We start from the raw sequence: 27367 nt of genomic DNA on the forward strand, positions 1-27367 counted from the left end.
TTTAACGTCACTTTTAACATATTTAACTGGCTATAAGATGTTGTAGCTAACCGCCCTTCCAGAGGACAGCCAGCGGAAGCCGATCTGGGTTGGTCTGGGCCGGTATCGAATCCGAGACCTTTGGATTGCAAGATCAACTCTTCCATCTGAGGTCCGTTTCATTCATTGTCTCTTCTTTGAAGAAATACTTTATCCAGCTGCGTTGTTATTTATTCGATATAAATTAAATTTAAAGCATGCATCAAATATATAAAATAAAGTAACTTATTGGAGGAGGGTTCTTTGTGATACGTATGTCCAAAATATTAACATACCTTCCTACATATCTATATTTGATAGGCAGCTAGGTAAGCTCCATATATCAGCTTTAAATTTTCGTTGCAATACTGGCAGTAAAAAAATAAGAATCAAAGCCCAAGTGTTACATTAGATATTTAATTTGCTTGAAAGTAATCAAGCTCTGTCTGGTGTCATAATCACGCTTACAAAGGCTCATTGGATATGCTTTGTAACACTGATATAGCTACAATATCAGTCAGTGACGTCGTAAGTTTCAGAATGTGATAGTTGCGCATCATCATTTAGTTCCAACTATGCGCGTTACCATAGTATTGACGTCAGAGTAAACGACAAGAATTCCATTCATAACTGGATACTATTAGCAAGTGCAAAAAGAAAACCAACAAAAACCCAGATCTATTACTTCGATTCAGTTTTCTCTCTTTAGCTGTGAAATGCAGATACACTTGTTCTTTAATCGGTTGATTGATCGTATCAGTAGAGCACGTGGTCGGTGCGAATCAATGAACTTGTCTTGCTAGAAACACGCACCAGATGCAGACGAGTTAAGAAAGATGTGCCAAATCAACTGAATAATTGTATAATAATATTTCATGTCTTATGCTATTTTGTTTTTGATGTAGATGTGCATTTAAAACTTATTCCCAGAGATGCTTTCGAACAGTCTTGGCTCATAGCCAAAGCAATTTCAGACTGGCTTCAGGTTTGATAAGAAACAAGCATACGACCTTGGCACTACTTCATTTCTGTGTTATGAATGACCGGTGTGCTTATTCTTTACACTGTTATTGTAGGAAACAATTCTCTCTCTCTCTCTCTCTCTCTCTCTCTCTCTCTCTCTGAACTCTTAATGTGATACGAATGATAATAAATACCACACATTGAAGGGTTTTGTTTTGTTTGGTAATTACAACAGCTTGCATTTTGTGAAAGTTGTTGGAAATTGGACAAGGCACTTAAAATAATTACTTCTGATGTAAGTTGGCAACATCTTTCTATAAAATATGATTACATACATATACCAATTTTTGTACCAGGCGTCTTCCATTTTTGGCGTGACACTGTGGAGAAGCTTTAGTCTTGAAAATACCGCCTGCCAGGATAACGTTGCATGATATGAAAAATCACGTAACAGCTGTCACTCTCTGTCTCTTAACTTCTCAGAAGTCTGACTCCTACATATATTTGATAGTTCGTTGAAAGGGAACTTTCTAAACATCAACATGACGCCCAAATTACTCAAAATGCAAACACCATTAAGAAATCGAGGGCCAGGCGTGAGACTGTAGCATAATATGTTCATGATTTTTGCACATTTTAGAATGAAACTGACATAGGGTATCTTTGTAAAAGAAAAAGGAAGTCTGATTCCTTTGCGATGTGTTATAGACTGACATCTAGTGGGTTAATCAGGCACAATTTGCCTATAATCGACGCACGCTATATGTTAAGCGATGTTAAACTTCATCACCTTTTATGGTTAGAACATACACACAGATTTATTCTTAAGACGCGAATCTATATCTATCCGGCTCAAGGACGAGTACATAACAACCTTTTACTTGGCCCAAGGACTATTATTTAGTAAAGCCAATTTTAACCCGGTCATGACGAGAGAAAATATGGTTTTTCTAAGCCATGTTTTATAAACAAATAAATAAATCAATAAATAAATAAATCAATTTAATTAGAGGACACATAACCTTGGTGAATTACATGTACTGCAAACGGAGAAGGTTCAGTTTTTGCAAGACAAAATTACTACTTAAACTTTGGGTGTCCTTGAAACTTCTTAAACAAAACTCTCCTAAGCTGTAGGAATCAAATCTCTCTCTCTCTCTCTCTCTCTCTCTCTCTCTCTCTCTCTGTGTGTGTGATTTGAAATCGATGGTTAAATACCCTTAAATTAGTAGCATTATTAGTGACATCGGCCTTACCATCCCTACGACTGCAGTGTCATTAACTTGTGCCCCAATTTATCTCTGACCTTTTTCACTCCTTGTTAGATACGTGGGCAGTTATGTTGAGGTGGCAGCTCATAGCATATTTCCTATTGGAAACATGGAATTCGCCCAAAACATGCGATTGCGTCATAAAGCTGGGCCGCATTATCCAATAGAAACAGTTGGCATTGTACATTTGGCATATGAAACCATGCTGCTGAATTGGTGTTGTTGTTCGTCCGTCGAGTCGACGATGACCACTCTAGTCATCCAAGGGTTGTAGGGGCTGGTTCTGTTCTGTGCGTGCGCAAGTGGCTGATGAGGCCAATCCTTGCAAGGACTGTTCGTTTGCATACGGCACACGGGATGAGTTGGACATCTCCAGGAGGATTGGTGGCACGCGCTTTTCAGGTTTGCATCTTAAGCTCTGCGGCTGCTGTCCTGCTAGATTCGCACACCTTGGAGCCTTTGTGCACGGAGGAACTCCAACTGACTAGATTGCTTGCTGTTTGCTCCCAGAAATCAGGGTTTATGTTGAACACTTTCACTGCAGCTTTCAGATTGTCTTTGAAGCGTTTCTTCTGACCGCCGTGGGATCGCTGTCCTTGCTGTAGCTTGTCATAGAAGAGTCTCTTAGGCAGCCGGTGGTCTGGCACGCGTACAACATGTCCCGCTCAGCGTCGCTCGGACTGTATCAGAATGGTGTGGATGCTGGGGAGTGTCTGGAGCATTGTCCTGCCACTTGATATTTAGGATTGTCCTGAGACTTATGGTGTGAAAGTGGTTCAGCTTCCTGGCGTGGTGTTGGTACACTGTCCACGTTTCGCATGCGTAAAGTTGTGTGGGGAGCACAACTACCCTGTAGACCTTTAGTTTGGTCTGGATGCTGATGCCTCATCTATTCCAGACGTTGGCATACAGTCTGCCAAAAGGTGAACTGGATATTGCAATGGGGAGGTTCACCATGTCGTCAGTAGTGACGCTCTGTGACAGTGTGCTGCCAGAGTGGGTGAAGCGGTTCACTACGTTGAGTTTTTGACCGTTGACGGCGAAGTTGGGCTCAAAATAGGGCTTTCCAGGGGCTGGCTGGTGCAGGACTTAAGTCTTCTTGATACTGATGGTGAGTCCGAATCTTGTGTAGGAGCGTTGTGGGCGTAGTCATCAGCAAGTAAGAATTCCCTGATGGTGTCTGTCATAACCTTGGTTTTCGCTTGAAACCTCCTGGGGTTGAACAGTTTTCCATCTGTACGGTACCTGATGCCGATTCCAACATTCCGTCTCTGAAAGCATTATTCAGCATGGCGGAGAAGAATTGACTGAACAGTTTTGGTACCAGAACACAACCCTGCTTGACGCCATTGGTTACTGGGAATGGCTCAGATGTCTCTCCATTGTCCTGGACTCTTGCCTGCATGCTGTCGTGGAAATGCTGTACCATGGATATAAATTTTCTCGGACATCCTTACTTGGCCATTCCCTTCCACAAGCCTTCTCTGCTGACAGTATCAAAAGCCTTTGTCAGTCGACGTAGATGGAGACAAGGTCTGTGTTTTGCTCTTGACATTTCCCTTTTAGCTATCTCGCAGCCAACACCATGTTGATGGTCCAACTTTCTTTCCAGAATCAACACTGCCTTTCTGGCAGGAGTCCCTGGTCAAGGTGCGTAGTGAGGAGGTTCAATAGGATTCTGGCGAGTATCTTTCCTGCGATTGAGAGCAAGGATATACCTCGGTGGTTGTCGTAGGCCTGGCGATTCCGTTTGCGCTTATACAGGTGGGTTATGGAAGTGTGTTTGAATTCCTAGGAGATCGTCTCTTGCTGCCACATCAGTAAAAACAATTGGTGAAGCCTTTCTATCAGGAGAGCAGACTTATCACTTTCTGTGTCTTGAGCAAGGTTGGAGGGTCATCCAGTGCTTCGCTGATGAGTAATTGCGGGAGGCGACTGATGGCTTCATCGTTGAAGAATCTTCTCTTTGTCAGTAATTAGTGTGTTCCCGTCTGCGCTGAGAAGAAGGATGGTCCAGAAGCTGTAGGTGCATACACTTCTTTCAGGGTGTTGTAGACGTTCTTCGTGCCTTGCCTGTCTGCGTAGCACTGGATTTCATGAGCTTTGTTGCTCAGCCATTTGTCTCTCATCTGACAGGTTTCTGCTGTAGAGTTCTGCATATATTGTTGTACGCATCTTTCCTGGAGGAGGACTTGGGGTTGTTGAGATAGGTTTGATGGAGGCGCAGTTCTTATAAAAGCAGTCTCGGTGTATTCTGGTTGAAGGTCCTAGGATTTCTGACGCTGTGCTGTAGACCAGCTCTCTGAATACAGCCCAGTTGGTCTCCACATTCTGATTGTCGAGAGGGGTGGATTTCAGACGTTGTTCCAGGGCATCCACGAGAGATTGTTTGGTACTGGTGCGTTTCAGCTTCGTGAAGTTTAGTCGTTTAGGAGCCATCTTTCTCTGCGGATGTCTTTTGGGCTGAATGCGGATGTTGAGCTTGGTAATGATGAGGCGGTGGTATGTCAGCAGTCGGCGCCGCCCAAGGACTTGGTCACACGCACATCTTGCCTGTCTCTCTTCCAGATAAGGACGTAGTCGATGAGATTCCATTGCATAGGGTGCATCCACGACGTCCGGTTACGTGTAGGGAGGCGGAAGACTGTATTGGTGAGCACCAGTTCATGCTCTGCGCAAGTCAGGAGCAAAAGGAAACCGTTACTGTTACAGTGACCCTCTCCCTGCTTTCCTAGCACTCCATCCCAGGCAAAGTGATCACAGCCTATCCTTGCATTGGAACGTCAGCAATGACGCAGTGAAGATCCTCACAGAACTTGACCTTCACTTCATCCGGGTTGGTCATGGCTGGAGCGTAGCAACTGATGATGGTTAGGTGCTTTGTTCCAGACAAAAAGGGAGAGTTTCATGGTCATGAATCTGTCGTTTACTCCCTTGGGAGGTCCAGACAATTTGCCAATCAGTGCTGTCTTCACTGCAAAGCCGACACCAACCTCACGGAGCTCGTCGTTTACTCTGCCGCTCCAAAAGAAAGTGTATTTGGAGCGCCTTTCACAGAGTTCGCGTTCTCCTGCAAGCCGAGTCTCGCTCAAGACAGCAGTGTCCACGTTGTATCTGACGAGTTTCTTTCCTATTAGGTCAGTTCTCCTCTGAGGTCTATCTGCATTGTCTCTGTCCAGTATGGTACGCACATTCCATGCGCTACGTGTGAGAGGAACAATCCTCATTTTATTCTTTGTATTTCGACCGCTGGATTAGGGTCCCCGCCAACCGTGGTAAGCTGGCTAAGGAGGTTATGTTGTTGTTGTTATAGGGTTTAACGCCATTTTTCAGCACAAGATAGGCTATATATGGCGACCAGTATTAATGGTGGAGGAAGAACTCGGGGAAACCCCGGAAAGAACCACCGACCCACGAGAAGCTACCGGCAAACTTTCTCACATATCCACATTTGCCGAGCCCGAGACTCGAACCCACGCAGACAGAGGTGAGATGGCAATGATCCGTGACGGAGAGCGCTTTAGACCACTCGGCCACTCAGGGCCCCCGCTAAGGAGGTTAAGAGCAGGCAATATTTAGGGCACCTTTTCTAGCCCCTTCCTCATGCCAAGGAGGTGAGCAGTGCATTCCTGAACAGGTCTGCTCAGTCACTCAGGGAGCTGCCGTACTCCACTGCTACTCCGTGTCAGTGGTGAACGACCCTAATGGCCTGAACCGCCTGCGTGCAGGTTTGCGGCTATGGCTGCCAGTGTACGCACACCTGCCGATGACGAGTGACTTGCGCGGTAACTTTGTTTTAAGTGAGGAATAGTTACGCAGTTGGTCGACCTCTCTCTCTCGACCAAAACCGTCTGGGTCTATCAGCATGACAAAGTCAAGACGGCCGGAGACGGAGTGCAGTGGATAACCATGCTTCCTCCAAACAGAGGTGATATTCCTCCCCGGACACCCCATACACCCCCTGTTTGCTGAATAGTGTACACACAGAGGCCGAGTCATGTCAATGTCAATCTTTGTATTAAAGAAATGCATAGGGACTACAAGGACCTTAATTCGACCCTGTCATAAGGTAGTCACATTTGGCAGGGCGTGGCTTGTATTCTATCCTAACTATTTAAAATCAATTGGCAAATAGTTTATCTTATAATTTATAAGACAGAACATATTTCGCTTCTTTAATAAGCCTATACACGAATCGAAAGGAATGTTTTCATATTTTACGTCATATATTTTTCTAGCATTGTTTGGTCAAATTTTGCGGCTTACATGCCTGCTGACGTCAGAGGTCAAATTATTACGTAATTATAGGTTACTGCATTTGTATGTTAAAATATGAACGAGTTTTTCGGATGGATAAATTTGAACTAAGTCGCGCCCTAGACATAACTTTTGAGAACAAAAATGGCGTTTTGGTCTACTTAAAATTCAATGTTACAGTCATATTGTGAATGGATGCGCATTGCAACAACTTTTCCATTTGGCTGGAATGAATAGATTTAGAATTTTTGTCGATTCTGCAAAATTTCATGATCATTGAATGTTTGGAATCATAATATGTGAAAAAATGAAGTTTTTCAATTGTAATTATCAAAAAGACGCTATGGAATATAATGTTCATTTCATTTTGAGTGCAGTAAGGAGGAGGATGTAATTGCACTTGGAATATAGTCGAAACTACAATACAATTTCGAAATGTGTAATCAAGCTTTGAGACCCATGACATGGCTCACGTAATTTGGATTTGCAGAACTAAGAAAGTACATTTTGAGGAAACTCAGGATGTAAAACTGTAAGTATGATGTTTGCCATTCTTATTACCAGCCAAAGAAGACACGTTTATACCTTGTCACTTGCATGTTATTTATAGGGACCCAGCAATTTGTTGACCTGTCTGGCGTCTATCGCTAGCCTAAATCCGAAACATTGTATCCAAAAAGTTAATGTGGATTATTGCAAAGCAGCTGGTATGTTGCAGTCCACGAAACATCTGCTTTTAGTTCATTCAGAAACAAATTTAATCAATCAAAACGTAAAGCGTCAACTACTTGAGTGTACATGGTTTGTTTACAGTGTAGTTCCTAATACACTACTGGGCACGCGTCGTGCACGTGAGTGCAATATGAGGGTGTACAATATCGTAAAATATTGCACGATTCTGACAATGTAAAGTTATCGGAGACAAAAATGAGCATATAATAATATCAATAACATGACGTGAAAGAGCCATTAATTCAACTTTTTCAAATGCATAGGCGATTTGGCGATCATGTGACTAACCGATGTTACATTGCAGAGTAGAATCTGTTAGCAAATAGTGGATAATCAACTCTTATATCGGTTTATTAAAGTTACACTTATTGTTATTGTTATGTCTAAGAATTTTAATATTATCGATTTCAGGCATGTAGGGTTCGATCTACAAGGTCGCTTAATTTGGCTAAACTTTGTGTAAAGCCACTACCCTATGATGTGTGGTTTCGGTCAATTATACGTTTTCAATACTAGGTACGCTCTGACCTCCCACCACAACCAAGCTGTGGAAATATCGAACAAGAATGAACAATATAAGAGGAAACTGGGACTAAATTACCTTTTTAAGCCCAAGTTTCATCACGTTTTATTATTCCTATAAAGTTTTATTATTCTTAGCAACTATGAACAAAACTACCCTCGGGCGAATGAGTTACTCAACATTTCTCAAGGATTGCCAAATTATTGCTATCACGTGATCATAAAATTGTGTTGCCTCTACCAAGTATCAATTTTATTTCAATAATCAATGTTTTATTATTTTTGTACGTTTATGACTATTCAGACCAGCACTTAAGATGCGAAAGGGGCAATGCCGCCGTTACTTGCAAAAAAATCTTATATGCCAAATCACCGGAATAACGCTGAATCTTGAAAAATATCGCCTCTCAATATTGTTCAGTTCCATTAAAACTAGATAATATCGACATTTCATCACATTTTGAGCCATGTCTTTTCTCACTGCAACAGAGAATCCCGGTCGTTATTCACATGCCTGTAGTCTCGAACGTGGTATTGTGCCAATGGCATGAAGTGTGATGATGTGCTATAATTCCAAATTAATGTTCCAGTCCAAGAATATTACAGACGAACACTTTGTACTTCCATTAAATCCGCACAAATGAAATAGCGAACACAACAAGAAGACTGATTCTCACTCGGGTGTTAAATGCAAGAATGAGTACTTTCTCAAGTAAAAAATTATATTTAAAGAAAACTAAAACACAAAAGTAGAACCAGGATTAGGGTCAAAAGTTCATTTCTAGAAAATTCGAAGTTTTCACAAGATAAAATCTGTTACTAAAACTATAGCAAACACTGGTAAACATCAGGCAGAGAAGGTTATTATGTGGGGGTAATTCCAATATCATAGACTTTGATTAAAATAAACACGTTTACATTATTAATAATCTGAATGCTTATTTTCCACAATCATGGGGACAATATTAACTATGTATTATGTTGTCCGCAAAACAAATGTTAAATAACATATTCATGGAAAAAGACTAGCAAACAATATATATATATATATATATATATATATATATATATATATATATATATATATATATATATATATATATATATATATATATATATATATATAACATTAGTCACTAACGGAATTTTTCGAATATATCAGATCGCTACCTTTGGAGCACTCCTGTAAAAGAACGGACTTAAAACTGACTTCGTTTACTGAATTAAGCGGTGGCACCTCGCAATTCGAAACTGAATATTTTAATGTCGTTTAAACCGAACATCTCGATATTTGAAAGAACTCTTTATGTCATACAGCTCCTTTAAAAAATCATTTCCTGCCATACGTACTTTAGTTTTATTCGAAGAATGGCGAAGTTTGATAAATGAAGGCACTAGGGATTTAAAATAAACGTGAGCGATTATTCCGATTGTTAAATGTATGACTTCAGAATTCCATTATTGCTTTTTCTCCTGCAAGTCTGACTTAAGGTATCAAATTAGAAATCGTTTTAGACTATCTTGCAGCAAAAGTATACTTCTTTGCTTATTGAACGATTCGCTGCAAAGTGTTGATCAGAGGCAATGACATTTTGCAGCTGCATTTGCAGTTCTTGCGTTATTCTCGTGTGATTTGTTTTTCCCTCGAGACCATCTCGATGTTTACAGTAACATCATCAATTACCAAGTTCCGGTTGTAACAGGATGATCCGGGTTGGGATTAGATTATAACCGAAAACACTAAAAGCAATATTGTGAATGAGATGTTTATTTATCATGTGATTGAAAAATGAATAAATCTGACAACAAACTCGTGCGCATTTAGCAAAATGATGCTCACCGAGTTAAACAACTGATACAAGGAAAATGGAACGACTCATAACATGTAACATTAAGTCATCAACAAGAATTAATGAATGAAAATTATAAGCAAATATGATTGACCTTTGACCCTATGATCTATCGCCACGAATGATCAATAGTTTAGAAATTAAACACAAAAATGAACAATAATCAATATGCAAATTAGGGTGAACCAATTATGGATTTACGCAACTGTGAATAGATGACGATTACTCATCATGCTTGAATAAAGTAAGGAATGTGCACATACACGAGTAAGGTTTTTGTCGACAAGTATGATGTGTACAAATATGCATGATTTTCACTCAAAACGTTATACTGATAAATTAAAAAACTGGACATATAACTCGTAACTCGTGGTGTACAGTTGCAACCCCTCCCAGTCTGTCAAAGGATCACTCAAGAGCTCCCTTGTTCGTTACAGACCCGTTAGTCTCGAAGGTTTGGCTTCCTCACCACTAGAAAACCATTATGTTCCTCCCAGCCAACTTGTGCTGTGTTGTGACTTAACTGTCCAACTCGAGTCTGTAAGTATTCCAGCTATGGCGCAATCGACGGCCAGAGAGCTTAAGGTTATCGATTTTTTTTTATTGCAAGCACTTTTTTCGTGCAGCATAGGGTGAACCGATCTCAGCATTTTTAAATAATTTAAGCCGTACATAAATCACTCAAGGACAATGCTGTACGCGGCAAGGAAACCTGTGTATAATTCAGTTGAGGTATAATGTATAAACATTACATATACACAACTCTGTGACACCAGCTCGTATTCGACTCATTGGAAAATTTAATAATAGAATGTAATACAAGTATTAAAGTGTAAACTTAAAGTAGAATTAACTGTGCCTCGAAATTGTTTAAATTATTTCCATAGTTCTAGGAGTTTCTGATAAGGAGTATTGCCCAGCAGGAATAAAAAAGTAGAGACAAGCTGACAATCCTCCATATACTTCATGATCAACCGTGAATTTCCCTACCTATGTACTCAAAATCATGAAAGACTAGTTCACACTTTAATTCAACGATTTGATATAAAATCTTTGTTCATAGACACAATGACTTATTTGTTTGACCTGTAACACAGTCACTCATTTTAATAATTATAAAAACTTCGTTATCATTGATTGTCACTTGATAGAAGCATCATCTATATAAACTATGGACATTAACTACAGCAAATAGAACAGCATTTCTTCGAATACATTTGCGTTATAGACTGGTCTCCCTATCCTTAGTATTATGAAAACTGTAACAGTCAGCTGTGAGGCAGAATGGATAGGAAACATGTGATATTGATTACTATGAAACTGGAGCAAGTAATATAGGTTACTATTTCATGCTGATTATAACAATCATTGTCTCTTAAGTTATGTTATTACTCATTGTGAGATAGCGGAATTTTCTATCTCATTAAATTGAATCCCAAAATAAAAATATGCTGCTTTCCGAAAAATTTCCGTCATCATCTAATATCTCTAACATATTTAACTTAAACGAAATATGTTACATCAGTTCACAGACTTAAATTGCTTTTCTTTCTTTCCGGTGGCCTAGTGGCTAGAGCGTCCGCCTTGGATGTGGGGGGTCGCGGATTCGAAAACCCGGTAGAGTCATACCAAAGACTTATAAAAATGGTACTAACATGTGCCTGGCTTGGCGCTCAGCATTAAGAGGTTAGTGTTAGGACTGGTCGGCCTGGTGTCAGGAAAATGTGACTGGGTGGGACATGATGCTTCATATCTGTGACATAATGCCCCATTGCTAGACATCACTATAAACTGCCACACTGTAGACATCGTAGCGATGTGACTGAAAAATTGTTAAAAGCTGCGTTAAAAATCCAAAACACACAAACAAACAATTTCCTTTCTTATTTTACTGTATTATATTATTTCAGTCATTCTCTTCAGTTAACAGAGAATGTTATACGCCATGATTACATTAAAGAACTATGAGTTATAACCATTGCTTTATTTTTATGATCCTACCCTCCTGCTTAATAATGGTTTTAGTACTTGCATTATTTTACATGCATTGACAGTATTCCGGTGCTATTTTTATCCACGTAATAGATTATACTCAGCCATAATGATACTACAACTACCTCTTTTGTGAATCATCTCCATCAGGGGCGCTACCTAAATCGATTCTTCTAATTCCGTACACAGGTCCATCCAAATGAAGTGGGCTGGTATGTTCATGAGAAACATATGTTACCAGGCGTTCGCGCAATGTGCAGCACAGTCGAGAAGAATTCTTAAGTCGTATATACAATAATTCCATAGCATGCGTATGAGCCCAACATACATCCGTGAAAAAAAAATACCCATCGGAAAACAAAGCTTTTTGGCATACACAGAGAGTTTGCACAGCTTAGTCATACATAGATTATCTGTATATGATTTTTTTTTATGATAGACACTTTACATCATCAGCAAAAACTGGATTTATCTGGTTTGAGATTATTGTCAGTTTTATGGACATGGCTCTAACAGTATAGCCCAAGAGCTTACATGTACTGAGACAAAAAAGTAAAGCTCAAGAGTTACATGTACTGAGTCAAAAACTATGGCTCTAGAGTTACATGTGCTAAGTCAAAAAAGTATAATTCAAGAGTTTAAATGTACTAAGTCAAAAAAAGTATAAACCAAGAGTTTACATGTGCTGAGTCAAAAAATAAACCATAATAACTTTATAGCTATATTTTGTATTTTCTGTATTAAAAATGTATTTTAAAAATGTGGAACATTTTGGATGAAAATTTTCTTACTCCTTGCCCTTCCTTTTCATAAGCGTCTAGATAACTTGCATGGGCTCAATTTCAAATATTGTAGTGCAAAGCTGTATAACTGGCAATACACCTCCTTCCTTTGAAAACGTATGGGATGGGCTCAAAAGGAGCGTGCATACAAGAATGCCATCTTCAATGGTACGCCAGATCGTTAAAAATGGATGTGCTGGAGCGATCCTATGGCGACCTGGAGAAGGCAGACTGGTGAGGTAGCAGGATGATCTGAACTAATCGTAGTGTGAGCTGGAGTAATCGCAGGATGAAATTGAGTAATCGCAGGGTGAACTGGAGAAGGACAGCTGGAGTAATCGTAGGGTAAGCTGAAGTATTCGTAAGATTAGCTGGAAAGATCTTAGGGTGAGTTAGAAAGATCTTAGGGTGAGTAGGAGAGATTTCAGGCTGAACTGGAGTAATCATAGGGTGATCAGGAGTCATCGAACTGGAGAAGACGAACTGGAGAGATCATAGTGCGAACTGGAGTAATCGTAGAGTGAGCTGGAATAATCGTAGAGTTGAGTAATTGTACGGTGATCTAAGGTAATCGTTTGGCGAACCGAATAGTGCTAGAATCAGTGGCGTCACTCGGGTTGGTGTCACCCAGTGCGGTAGCTCATGGTGTCACCCCCATGGTCCTCCTTCCGTAACAGACCATACAGAATCCTTAGTAATGTCATTTTGGTGTCACCCCCTCTGATGGTGTCACCCGATGCAGTCCGCAGTCCCCGCATCCCACAAGCGACGCCACTGCCGTGCCTGCTAGTCATGTATTTAACTATGATCGGTTATCCGCTTATGAAATCCGACTAGACCGAGCAGTGTGTGCTCTGTAAAATTTGCAATTTTTCATTTTGGTGTCACCCCTCTGAGATGGTGTCACCCGGTGCGGTCCGCACCCCCCTAGCGACGCCACTGGCTAGAATACTCTATACATAAAATTGCATTAGTGAATTGAGTGATGGATAGTTCTGTCAGGAATCTGTTGACAAATAAGGCCCTCAAAAGTATCAGAAAATTGCCTTCGCTCAAGCACAGTAAAATTCACTAACTTCATTATTTCATATAAGTAAATTCAGAAATCATACAGGGATGACGCAAACCGGTGGCAAAACTGAAACATTAAATTATATAGGTTTTGTATATATTATAATTTGTTGGTATCTTTCATGTTTGCTAGTCAAAATCGATTATAAAAAATATGATGGCAATCGATCTTTGCAAACAGTAGATTTAGGTATAACATGCTTAATCTTTGTCCCTGAGGTTACTTCTTGCAAAATTAAGACGAATAGGAGAAGACGAACCATGTTAGAAACTTATTTCTTATGTATGTGTGTGTGTTGTTGTTGTTGTTGTTGTTGTTGTTGTTAATACAAATGCTATAGCACGAACTGTTGAATTTATCGTTTTTTAAAATTGCTTTTACAAATAGTCAGTTATAAAGTGTTAAACTAAAATATGATTTCATTCTCCAGTACACTAAATTATCGATTACTCCAGCCTGTCCCATCCTCGTGCAAACCCTCTCCAGATCGCATTACGATCTCTCCAACTAGCCCTACGATCTCTCCAGCTAACCCTACAATTCTCAAGCTCACCCTACTATTTATTATTCTATCTCACCCAACGCTAACTCCAGCTCGCCCCGTGATTTTCCAGCTCAGCTCTTCCAGCTTTCCAGCATTCTCTCAAGCAAACCAAATGATTACTCCAGCTTACTCAGCGATCTCCCCAGTTCACCGCACGACTACTTAAGGTCACAATCCGAACGCTCAAGCTCATCCATTTTGAACGATTTGGCGTCCCATAATCTTTCTTGAATCTGAACTGGATATAGCGGGAAAATCTTCAAAAGTGGCGATGTATACTTCGTTTAACGACCAACAAGATTGTGTACTCAATCTCCATATGGTGTCCGACTACAGTCAACCCACGCAGTGAGCACACCGTATATTAGAATGCAACTTGCTGTTTTGGAATTTGACCACATCTGTGTTAATCGTCATTCCAACGCTGCAACAGGAAAAGAAATTACGCATTGGTTGCACTATCAAGATTCCACATATCTGGAAGATTTCAGAACGAGCTGACTTCAGCAACACTAATGGCATGTTAAATAAAATTTTATGCTTATATATATATATATATATATATATATATATATATATATATATATATATATATATATATATATAATTTGCATCGTTTGTTGTTTTTGTTTTCAATTTATTGCCTGCTGTGGGTTATGTCAAATTGTATTTTGTCGCTGACCTTGTCCAAAATCAAGTTCATTGTCCACCTCACCAGAATCATTTTTTGTTTTAATTCTGTAACAATTAATACATAACTCATTTTTTCTCTACGAGCGTGGGTTTAACATTAGGATCATTATCAGTAGAAGTAAACATATTTATCTTGGTATGACTCAAGTGCATTGTGTTTACCATGTTCTTTTTATATACTTTTAGTAGCCGAATCTTCTTGAATGGAAGTTTCCATTAAGTAATAAGAAAATGCTAATTGTGATCTAGGTTAAGTAGAGGGCTTTATAATCTTACTTACTGGGAAACTTATTCGTGCTATAATATCTTGGGGCAAAATAAGTATTTAATTTGGGCTGAAATTATTTTATTCTTCTCTGGAAATACAAAGTGTTCTGTAATATTTTTGTAAAGAGACATCAACTTGGAGTTATAGTGAATTCAAACAAGGACTCCTTGAATTATACTACTGTGATTCAACAAAAGATTGTTGGCGCATCGTTGCAATCCAGGCCATTGGTACATTAATTCATCAGAGACTACCGGCCATTACAGGCAAATCAACACCAGTATAGTTAGAAATTAGTTGGAATACCACTAAATCTTATTCAGAACTTTATTCATTAGGACTTGTGTTAGCAATTCTAGGATTATTTAGGATTTAATTCACAATACCGCAATTTCATTTTACATTTTCACTTTGTTTTTGCGTCTCACTCCTTACTATTATTTATTTTAAGACCATAGAGTCGTAATAACTTACAAAACTATTTATATACCTTTTTGTTGAGTATATTTCTGGTTTTTGTAGTTAATAGCCTTGTCTAAGTTGAGTGTTGTTCTGGTTATTGCTATATTTGTATGGTTTACACTTTAAAATCAAGATATTTCTCTTTTTAAACTGAACAGTGATAGAATATATTTGCTGAAGAATTTTAATTTTACCACCAAAAGTTTTATATATATTTATTTATCCTATTTAAAAAAATTCGTATTGTAACAGTTACTGTGGTGCTATCAGAAATACATTTGCCATTATCAGAGAAAACACCCTCCTACTTAGCTTGTATTAATCACAATATATATATATATATATATATATATATATATATATATATATATATATATATATATATATATATATATATATATATATATATATATATATATATATATATATATATATATATTCAATGCATAGCAGTGACTCTTTTAAAGAATGCATAAACACGCAGTAATGTGAAGCGTGTAATGTCAGGTCTTAACGACTACTCATCATATAAAATGTAATTCCAGGTCTTAACTAATGATTATCAAGTTGCTTCTAATAAAATATGTCAGGTCTTAACGAATGTTTATTAATATGCTGCATAACTGCCCTCATTTCCGTATTTATTTATTTATTTATTTATGTTTTGTCGTTTTGTAACATTTTCAGATGATATAAAGTATAGTGACATCATTCTAGGGTCTCGTGTGCAGAGAAAAGGTTTCTTACATGCAGTACTTAAACATCAGCAACTAAGTTACTTAATTATAACTGAATGCGTTTTCGTTGTAACTGAATGCATTTGGGGTGTTTGTGGAACTTCTTTAGCTCTGTCCATTGGCACCTGAACTGACTCAGACTGCAGACTATTCGACTTGGGCGTTTCTTTCCAGAAGAGAGAATATCTAGAAAGAAGCGTGTAAGTCGAATCGTCTGTAGCTGCATGACTACTCGTTCCTGTCCCACACATCCGGTTGTCCAAAATCTGGAATCACTATCTTACTGCTTGTTATCAGTATGATTTCACTCTCAGTGTCTGTATCAGATTATATTTGTTAGTAGTGACAGTTGGCCAGATGATCAATCCCAGCATTCTGGCTATTTGATACCAGTGACTGTCAACAGGTTCGGTTCTGTTGTTTCTCCTCCTATCGCTAACTGAGCCTGGACCAGTTCATGCCCTTGGATAAGGCACAATCTAACCCCTACTAAAACAAGATCAGAATAGGAGAGCAGGGAGTTAAATAGCTGTGCTTGGTACTGTAAGCAACATTGGTTTTTAGTTTTTGTGAAGATTTTAGTTATATTTTACATAAAGTTGTCAGCCAATGTGGCTATGTGAGAAACCTTGCCAGTAGCTTCTCGTGGGTCGGTGGTTCTATCAGGAGTTTTCCCAGGTTCTTCCTCCAACATTGTGTGCTGAAAAATGGCGTTAAACCCTACAAGAACAACAACGGTACGGATTCAAGTAATTATGTATGAATTATTCGGAAATGTTCAATAGGTTGGAATTGTATTTGACAATTCTGGAAGCTGTGGATTCAGCGAACCTGTGTGTGATATTAGCAGCGAATGGTTGTACTGTGTGTATAACGTACAGTTGTTGACTGCTAATTGCAAAGAATTCCAATAATTTTGTGTGAATTATTTGTAATTTTTCAATACGTTGGAATTGTGTTCGACAATTCTGAAAGCTGTGAATTCAGCGAATTTGTATTTTATATTAGCAGTAATTGGTTCTACTGTGTGTAAAACGTACAGTTGTTGATTACTGATTGTTGATTACTGAGTGCAAAATGTGTATCACTGTAACGAGTGTACACGTATAAGCCCAGAAATTCGTAGATAAGAAAAGCTAATCCAGTAGCTGTGAATAAAGTGATAGAACTTACAGCACGTACATATAGTTTGTCATTATGTCGGTTGCTGATGACGTAGAAGTTGAGAGAGCTACGGTTGTTTCAGGACGACCACGAAGAAAAGTAGCATCACAGAATTTGATGGAATTTACGGATACTGTGATTCTGGAATATGAAGAGGTACATAACCTTGAGAACATGCAACCACCCAAGGAAACAAAGCGAAAACCTAGCGGAAAGAAGAATGAAAGCGAATTGGAGTTATGACAGAAAGAGTTTGAATTGGGAAATGGAAAGAGAAAAATTAATATTAGAAATGAAGCGTTTGGAAATTGAGTGGGAAAGAGTAAAAGATCAAGAAAATGACAGAAAAATCCATCTTCAATGCCATTTTAAGGTAAAGCTTCAGATGTATGACCATGAACGAGAAGATATTGTGACTTTCATAATAGAGTTTAAATCAATTACAAAGCAATGCTAAATGATCTGACGAGTTGAAAGTGTTACAACTAAGAACACTATTGACAGGTGATGCACGATATGTTGCAAGTGAAGCTTGTGGCGATTACCTGGAACTCGGGAAAGGACTGATTGATCGCTTTGGAAAGAGACCGCATGAACATTTCACTGCGTTGGTGAACATGAAGAAGGCATGCACCGAGACGTATCGTTGTCTGATGGCCAGGATTGATCAACACATTGAAATCTTCTTGGAGGATCGTGACTCAGTTATTTGTCTTTTTGAGGAATTTTTCTTGTAAGCCTTGCCACAAGATCAATCACAGTGGATTAGGAGGAACAATGGCTCTAGTCCAGTTGTAGAGGCTGCAGAAGATTATATTTCCACCAATGTACAACAGCAATGGCAGAATAATAAGTGTCGTCAAAATATAAATGTAAATAGTAACAAATAAATATTCAAAACTTATATCAGCAAGCGAAATTAATATCGATGAATAACCAGTCCAAACGTAAGAATAGGCAATGTTATCGATGGAAGCAATGGGGACATATTGCAAGGTGATATCCACCAGATGATATGAAACATCGTGGCAACCCAGCACATTCTTTGTTAAGCCAACAATTGGTGATATGCTTATTTTGGAAAAGGGATGTGTAAATGGGCGCGATATTATGTTTGTGAAGTACACTGGCTCAGATATGACCTTGATAAGAGAAGATCTCGTTGACGAGAGTTGCAAGCTGGAGGGGCACAAAGTTTCATTATACACAGCAGTGGGTCAGCTATTTAGCGCACAGTTGGCTGTGGTAAATATCGACACTCCGCATTATAAGGGACCAGCGCAGGTGGGCTTGTTTCAAATTTAGCCGCTGAAGTCCTATTGGGGATGTATATACTTAGCAAGAATGGGTCATTTGTTGTTACGAGGTCGATAATTGGTAAGAGGACTCGACGATGAGAGGACTGTGGAAAATACTGACCAATGTGAGGATGAGGATAAGATTGAAGTTGTCAGCAACAGCATTGAGAGAGCAAAACCTGATCACCATGATGACATTGAAGTTGACAGAATTTCAGCAATGAATGCAGGCATGTCGAAACTACAGACTGCATATATTTCACTTCAAAGTATTAGAGAGGAGTCCTCTGCTACTCGTGAAGATATTGAGGAGGAGCCAACGGCATTCTTCTGGGAGAATGATAATTTGCGTCTGAAATGGCAGTCTGGTGATCGTTCTCAGGGAGGGGAGAAAATTGTTGTATCAGCAGGATTACGAAAACTGGTAATGGAGCTGGCACACGATCGATCCCTTGCAGGTCACTTGGGTATGGAGAAAACATAAAAAGGGGGTTCTCCAATCGTTCTTTTATCCTGAAATGTTTTCAGATGTACAGAGATATTGTACATCGTGTTATGAATGTCAGATGACAGCAAAACAGGCTGCAGGTCAGAAAGCACTAGGAAGAAGTCAGCTGTGGAGCATATTGTGAACATGTATGAAAAGCTGGCCAAGATCGGATCTCTTCTCGAAGATAAACAGCTAAATCGCCATGGAAAATCAAGGTATTGTATGATCGTCACACAAAAACAAGAGAATTTGGTCCAGGGGATGAAGTCCTTATTCTCTTGCCATCAAGTTCATCCAAGATGAAGGAACAAAGGCAGGGACCTTGTCGAGTGATCCGAAAGGTAAACGATGTTAACTACCAGGTATCTATACCCGGTAGGCGCGGTACGGTAACCTATCATGTAAACTTACTGCTTTTGTACAAGCGTGCTGTACTGCTGGCGACGCAGACAGACGAGAACGATGGCATGGACATTGATTTTCCAACAACAGCAGGTGAAGGTGACGCTGGCGTTAAGCTTGGGGTAAACTTTACAAAAGAGCAACGAGAGAATATTAGAAATCTTGGCAACGAATTTCAGGATGTTCGAAGCCAGACAGTGAACGGTGAAGAACATGCGGTGGTCTATCTTAGCCGGAAACTTCTTCTGCGAGAGCAGAAATATGCAGCTATCGAGAATGAGTGTATTGCGATCGTGTGGGCGATTGATTCGTTAAGGTATTACCTGTCAGGGACATTTGAAACCTTGGCTGACCACAGTTCACTGACATGGTTAAATCAAATGCAAAGCAAGAATCAGCGACTACTTAGATGGCATTCCAGCCTTACAACTTTATTATAAAACACAGGAGCGGCAAACAACATGGGAATGCAGATGGATTATCGCGCATGTAACTGAAGTATGTAGGAATTAAATGACAAAAGATACTGGCGTGCTGAGTACACTTCAAAGGCGCTGAGAAACCTACTGCAATAGCTCAGGATTCCTGGAATTTTCGAACTTCATTGTGTTCTGTTTGGGGAATCATAACGAATTTATGCGGATATAGACGGTAACCATTTTGTTGGATTTCCCCTATTGTGATGGAATTCAAGACTCTTTTACAGAAGTTAACAGTAGTGATCCTAGGCTTTATGCCTTTGAGTAGTAACATAAGTTTTATTATTTTATTGGTGTACCAAGCCAGCAAATTAATTTTTTTAAAAATATTTTATCGAAAACATAAAGTTCCCTCTCAAGAATGAAGGTGTTATCAGTATGACTTCACTCTCAGTGTCTGTGTCAGATTCTAGCTATTAGTAGTGACAGCTGACCAGATAATTATTCCCAGCATTCTGGATTATTGATATCAGAGACTGTCAACAGGTTCGTTTCTGTTATTTATCTTCCCATGGCTAACTGAGCCTGGACCAGCTCATGTCCTTGGATAAGACACATATGTTAAATTAACTAAAATCCCTTATCTCTAACCCCTACTAAAACAAGAGCAGAATGGAAGAGCAGGCTGTTGTATTAATGGGCTTGGTACTGTAATCAACACTGTTTTTTTAGTTTTGTGAAGATTTCAGCTCTATTTTACATAAAGTTGTAGAACCCTTACTTGGTGTTTGTGTGTCCTTTGAACCCGAATAGAACACTGCTACGCGTCAGAGCTAGCATGGTTACAAATATTTAGGAACTAAATGGTCGTTGAACATGTGCAGTTATCTCGTTCAATCACGTGTCGAAGGCGTGGTTTGCTGAAATCAGTAGTTCAAATGACTTCCTTTTTATAATTTTCGACACGATTTTTGACGCAATTAAGCACTATCTTTCCTATGTGGCTTGACAGATATTGTAAATCATTGTAAATACATATTGATTTCAAATCGATTGAAGAATGGGCGTTTGCATAACAAATTTAGACGAGAGTTCCAGCACCTAAGACCAATTTCATAATAGAAATCACTAATTTTGATGATTCTTCCAAGGATAATGTTGTTTTTGACTCGAATGAAGGGATAGTAACAAAGAAGTCTCACTTGAAAACAGTTCATGACATGAGATTATACGGTAGTGGGTGACGAACAACTTTGTCAGGAACACATCGATTTTAGATAAAGACCGAACAATTCGGCATCCTGCGTCTCGTCTGCGCCAACAGATGTAGGCTAATGTATGAATATCGAAAAATCATTAAGGGGTAAATCTGTGAAGGTATTGATCGGTGTATCACTTACACTAAAGCGTACGCTTACAGTGAGCGAGAAAAATCATCAATTGAGCAAATAAACTACAATGAGCGCGTGTTTGTTGAAATAATTGACCTCTTGTATTCCAAAGACCACATCGATAGCCTAGTTCCATGAGAGCATAAGACCAAACCATGGAAGGAAGGACTCTTTTAAGAATTTTCTAACGTTCTGGGTTATGTAAAAATCAATCATCGTGTGTCCATTCAAGTGGTTTAAAGTAAAAACGTTACTTTCAAGAAGTAGCGCTGGAGACTAGGAATAGATTTTATTGCTCCAGTTTCAAATTCAAGGCATTTAAGGTTCATTTTTAGATACTCTGAGGACAGAGAGGAAACTTGAAACGTTCCGATTAGTAGTGCCTAAAAGAGAGGTATAAAAACATGGCGACGTTTGTACAACTAGAAAAGACTAGTTTCGGCCAGTTTACAATGTCATAATATGCATGCAAGGAACGATGATCTAGGTCATTTGAAATCAATGTAGTGTCAGCTTGCGAGTAAACAAAACAGTTTTATTACTGGCAGCTCAGTATGGTTATAGGCATGCGTAGTGCAATTTTTATATTGATGGAGTGCGAGAAGTACTATTGTGTTTTTAAATTAAATATATTTAAAGCTTACATTACAGAACAACTCGCATGCATCAGGGACCGTGACAATCATTTGACCATTTCGACTTTCGAAATCATGCTTCGAGAGCCGCGTTAGATCACGAGACTTTGTGGGTCAGTGAATGATAAACGACATTGCCTTAAGTTTTCGAGAATATTCTCTTTTCTCATTAGATTCAGTTGTAGAATTAATTACCGTTTAGTGTTTTTTTTCTTTTATTGTAGTCAGAAACTTGGCATGGTGGGAGTGAACCAACTTTACCGTCAAGAAAGCATGAGGATCGTGCGATCTTTTTGTTCGTCCTTTAAAAAAAAATTGATGTCATGCTTTGTATCTTGTATAGATATATTTGCTGTTTCGCCTTTCATTTTCATTTTAATTGATTTTCCTTGCTGTATGTAATGTTTCCTCGAGGATCTAATACAGTACTGATATCTATCAACCAAAACGGGCACTTTAAACGCGAATCGCGCATTGTTGTTGTTGTTGTTCTTCTTCTTCTTCTTCTTATTATTATTATTATTATTATATTATTACAGTATTGTAAAAATACGAAATATGCAAAGGTGACGATCTCCCTGGGATGCGTCGGCATCTTTTTACAAGAAAAATTGTAGCAGATGCAGTTAAATTAAATTTGATATCGTGAAATGTTGTTGCTATTATTATTATTATTATTATTATTGATGTTGTTGTAAAAAGAAAAAGAATTCTGCAAGGGTGATGATCTTTCTGTTGTGTATCTGTTTGCGAGAAAAGGTTTAGCAGATGCAGTTAAATTTAATTTGTTTTTCAGTGGGCCTTCAATATGATCAGTTGAAATATAACATTTGATTTCTTCCGGAAACAATATTAAGACATACTCGGCCAATAACATTTTCTTCGTAGCCGTTTGTTTCCTTAATTTTGCCTTGTTATAATACTTCAGATTTCGTTGATACTTTCTGCGGTCTTGCACTATATCCTAAATATTTGATTTCATATATCCTATACAAAAAATATGCCAAAGTTTCGTATCATTAGGCGTAAAAGTGGCCTATTTGTAAAACTTTAGTCTTCTTTTTCATTTGGAAAGTAATTTACATCTTTAGAAGAGTTTGCAAAATTCAACAAATAATTTTTTTTTTTTTAATGTAAAGTGAAAATTGAATAAATGGCTTACAGTATTGTGAATTAAACCACAAATAGTCCTAAAGAGGTCTCTCACCAGTCCTAATGGTTCTCGCTCAGTTTTAACACGAGTTAGTCGTCAATGTGGCCGGAGTTGCGAAGTATAAATTAAACAGTAGCCTCTCTCTTGTGAAGCTGAGACTGGTCCACATATACAAAAAATTGCCAATCACTGTTTACTTAAAACGGTCTAAGAAAAAAAGATTTCAGTTATATGAAACTTGGACTTCTTGATCATTTTGAATTCTATTTTGAACTACAGAATTTCACAATATATTGCTTTGTGTGTCGCAATACACTGTCATATATTGAAATATATCGGAATGCAAAATATGCCACAACTAATTACCCTCGTGTCTTTTTCTCTCTCATTTAAACTGTTCTTTGTTTTCGACGATTGTGCCAAGATTTATAATTACATATACTGCACGCTCTCGACGGCTCAGAGGTCGACGTCAAATGATACTTAGATTTGACGAAACCGTCGAGCCCGGGAGAAACCATCGACCTTGGATGGATGGAAGATAACACATCCTTGCATATATCGTAACCACGGATCCAACCCTGGACCGTGGAATATCTCGACTCACCCCTCTCTACGTTGAATTGTCACAACTCTCAGTCCTTAAAGGTGACCCCACTCCCATCACCAAAGTCCCAAGGTTACAGTGTTGATTTTTTACCCTTCTTGGAAAGGCTAGTACAACTCAGCTGGCTGGCTAATCTGTTTAAAAACAATACTTGAACACTGCTGAAAAGATCACAGGACTTTCAAAAGGTGCAAAATGACCTTTGTACTGGAAACAGTAGATTTAATTCTAGGGAGTACAGTTGCAGCTGATTGACTAAACTAGTGAATTGTTACCCAAAGGCTTGCTTTCCTAACATTGTAAAATCTAAGTGGAGACGTGATAGGGACAGGGTAATCGTTTGGATAAATTTTTCATTTGCCTCTCGATAATCATAACGGTTGCAGTTAATGCGTCTATTGTTCCACTTCCGTACATCTCATGCCTCATGATGAGTTACAGTCTTTCGTTAATAAATGAATGCTAATCTTACTGCCACTAAGTACTATGTATCCCCTTACCAAAACTTTAACATGGACCCTATTTATGTGTGGAAATTTAAATTGCTATTATCAGTGTTACTATCAGCGCTATAACCATTGTTATTATATGTATTATACTCAGTGATATAATCATTATTATTATCAGTGTTATAAACAGTGCTTTAACCATTGTTATTATAAGTGTTATGACCCTTGCTATTATCAGTGTTATAATTAGTGTTATAGTCATTGTTCTTATAAGTGTTCTAATCAGTTATATAATCATTGTTATTATCAGTGTTATAATCAGTATATTAATCATTGTTATTATAAATGTTATAATCAGTTTTATAATCATCGTTATTATCAGTGTTATAATTAGTGCTATAACCATTATTACTATCAGTGATATAACCCCTGTTATTATCAGTGTTGTAATCAGTTATTGTCAGCGTTATAATCAGTGATATAACCATCGTTACTATCAGTGTTACAATCATTGTTATTATCAGTGTTATAATCAATTCTATAATCATAGATACTGTCAGTGTTATAATCAGTGCTATAATTAGTGTTACTGTCATTGTTATATCAGCCTTCTTCAGCACTTTTCTAAGTGATAGCAATAGACTCTTATCACATAATTTCGCAACCAGACAGTGCACAAGCCATTGAAAAAATATGAAACACTCATTACCTTGCACCAGCTTGTTCTCATATTTTAGTTATTGATAGAAGTTATAGATTCCATCTACTTTCAGTAGAAGAGTAAGAAAATCCTCCTTACTTGAAAGATTAATAGTTATTTCTTTATCGGTTTCCAAATTGAAGAGAGTGTACGAGGCAAAATTGTCATTGCATTTGAAGAATATATGGCAGCAAAAACAACTAAGCTGAGTCTTCCTTCTTGCGTTTAAACGGTAATAGTATCAATCATTTGCGTGAAGACTAAAAGGAACTAATGATATGCATTCGTTAAAGATTGTTCCATTTCAAAATGCTGGTAGATTTTTGGGCAAATTTTAGAGTTTTGAAAATATATTTGGCCTTTTTTCTTAGGCAATTTCCTTTAACTTCATTTCATTACTGACATTTTGGCGAGTCGGCGATACCTGCAGTAGACAACAGGAAAGGTGTCCATTGGTTTATTTACCAGAGGATCATAATAAATGTATGTTAAGATTATTCGTAACAAAGGGAGATAAACGCTCACCAGTGAAAGACATGTTCCTGTAGAATATAATGATTTTAGTTTTCGTCTCTATGCAGGTTGTGCACATGTTAAAGTTGTTTCTTTGTTCCACTTCAGGAACCTACCAAGGGCAATGGCTTCGAGGTATGCGTCACGGATATGGCGTCCGTCAAAGCGTTCCATACGGCCTGGCCGCTCACTATCGTCCCAAAGCGGTCCGAGCGTCCCTGACGTCACTTAGAAGCGAAAATGAGGACGAGCAGGTGGTAAAAAACCGGGACAAAAAGCTGGACGAGAGTCGAGGAGGATTTGTCCTGAAGGCACGGAGTGATGAGACTCCCCCAACACGGAGACGTTCATTTTTCGATAAGCAGGGCCGGTCTAGCTTGCGCGGAAAGCTTCTCTCAGGCCTAAAGTTGAAAAAGCAAAAGAGCACAGGGGACATAAATGACTCGCCGAAACGTCAAACAGGTTCCGTCCGGAGCACTATAAGTAGTTTAAGTCACGTGAGCGCAGAGTCCACGCAGTCTGGGATGACATCTGCCTCAGTGTACACTGATAGTAATTTGAGCTTCGTAAGTCAAGATGATATCACTGATGTTAACGTAACGGAAACGTATATGGGCGAGTGGAAGAACGACAAACGATCTGGCTTTGGAATAAGTGAAAGATCAGATGGATTGAAATATGAAGGGGAATGGTATAATAATAAGAAATATGGATATGGTGTTACTACCCATAAAGATGGAACAAAAGAGGAAGGAAAGTATAAAAACAATATTTTGATATCATCAGGGAAGAAAAATAGATTGTTCCTCATTCGGACTTCAAAATTAAGAGAAAGGATAGACAACGCTGTGCTATCAGCCCAAAGAGCCGCCCAGATTGCATTACAGAAAGCAGATATTGCAATTACTAGGTAAGTAGATTGAAAAATTAATACCATTAAATATACTCAGGCCTAATTAGTATACACGTCATCATAATTTTATTACCAAAGAATGTAATATTTCAAACTTGATTAAACGACGTTTCTCGTAGTTCGAGCGGCTTTCTTCTCTCGCAACTCAATAGCAGTTTTGAATACAATTATGTAAGGAAAAGTAATTAAAATATGTTTCCTGTTCATGAGCATAAATCGAATAATCGTTTGAGTTGGATTTTTTTATACATATCCGTCAAAAAGCTTCGACTTGAATTCTTACTCAACATTGAACTCATTCTTCTTACCAAAACACAATTTAATGTCGTTTTGTGCACCTGGACAAAGTCGATTTATAAGATATATAATTCAGCATACCGTCGGGATTGGTGGACATGCAAAATGTGTAAGCGCATGCTGTACTCTTAAGTGACTATTCTTTTGACACGATCTAGTATGCGAAAAGGCTTTCGACAGAGTTCTTTCAGAAACTTCATGCAGTCTTTTCGAACGAAGAATTCCCGAGGAAATAAATAAGACAAATCCATGCACCTATTTTCATAAGTATTTTGGGATTTCGGGAAAATGTATTTGGGCCATAGATTGTTGCTATTGATCGCCTTACTTTAGCAGGATTACTTTACTGACAGATTGTTATATAGATTCATTGCTTTAATTTTCGAAATGCAGTTAAAGCATTTGATAGATTTTTACCTAAGTTTGCTCAACCGTTGTTACGATGATTCGTTCTGAACATCAAAAACTAGTTAAACATTTTATTTCCCGATTTCTGACTTTAAATAGCAATGGAATGTGAGACTAAATTTAGACCGTCGAACTTTTTCGATTATATGTCAGTTGTACAACCGTTGCCCAAAGTGTCAGTTGTACTGACCTTACACAGTCAGTTATACAGACCTTACCCGAAGATGTATTAAATGTAACTAGTTTTGATTAGGTATATATTGCTTTCCAATTAATCAACAGAAAGTGATATATCGCATGACTTTTGGATAGCGCCACTCACGTTTGCATATCTACTTTATTGTTTAGCTTTATATGTTAGTTTG

The 27367-nt window shown here is 38.3% G+C and overlaps 1 protein-coding gene across 2 annotated transcripts in view; it reads left to right on the forward strand.

The window, feature by feature from the left end:
• Positions 1–27367, forward strand: part of LOC149782923 (junctophilin-1-like) — a 149536-nt gene that overhangs the window by 81158 nt on the left and 41011 nt on the right. For both annotated transcript variants that reach the window (XM_089934477.1, XM_089934478.1), the window contains one exon: positions 25493–26294. In XM_089934477.1, coding sequence (XP_089790603.1) covers positions 25493–26294 — 802 coding nt within the window. The remainder of the gene's footprint in view (positions 1–25492; positions 26295–27367) is intronic.

Source organism: Sinohyriopsis cumingii, chromosome 15 (assembly GCF_028554795.1).
Source record: "Sinohyriopsis cumingii isolate HCF-2022 chromosome 15, ASM2855479v2, whole genome shotgun sequence".
Lineage (NCBI taxonomy): Eukaryota > Metazoa > Mollusca > Bivalvia > Unionida > Unionidae > Sinohyriopsis > Sinohyriopsis cumingii.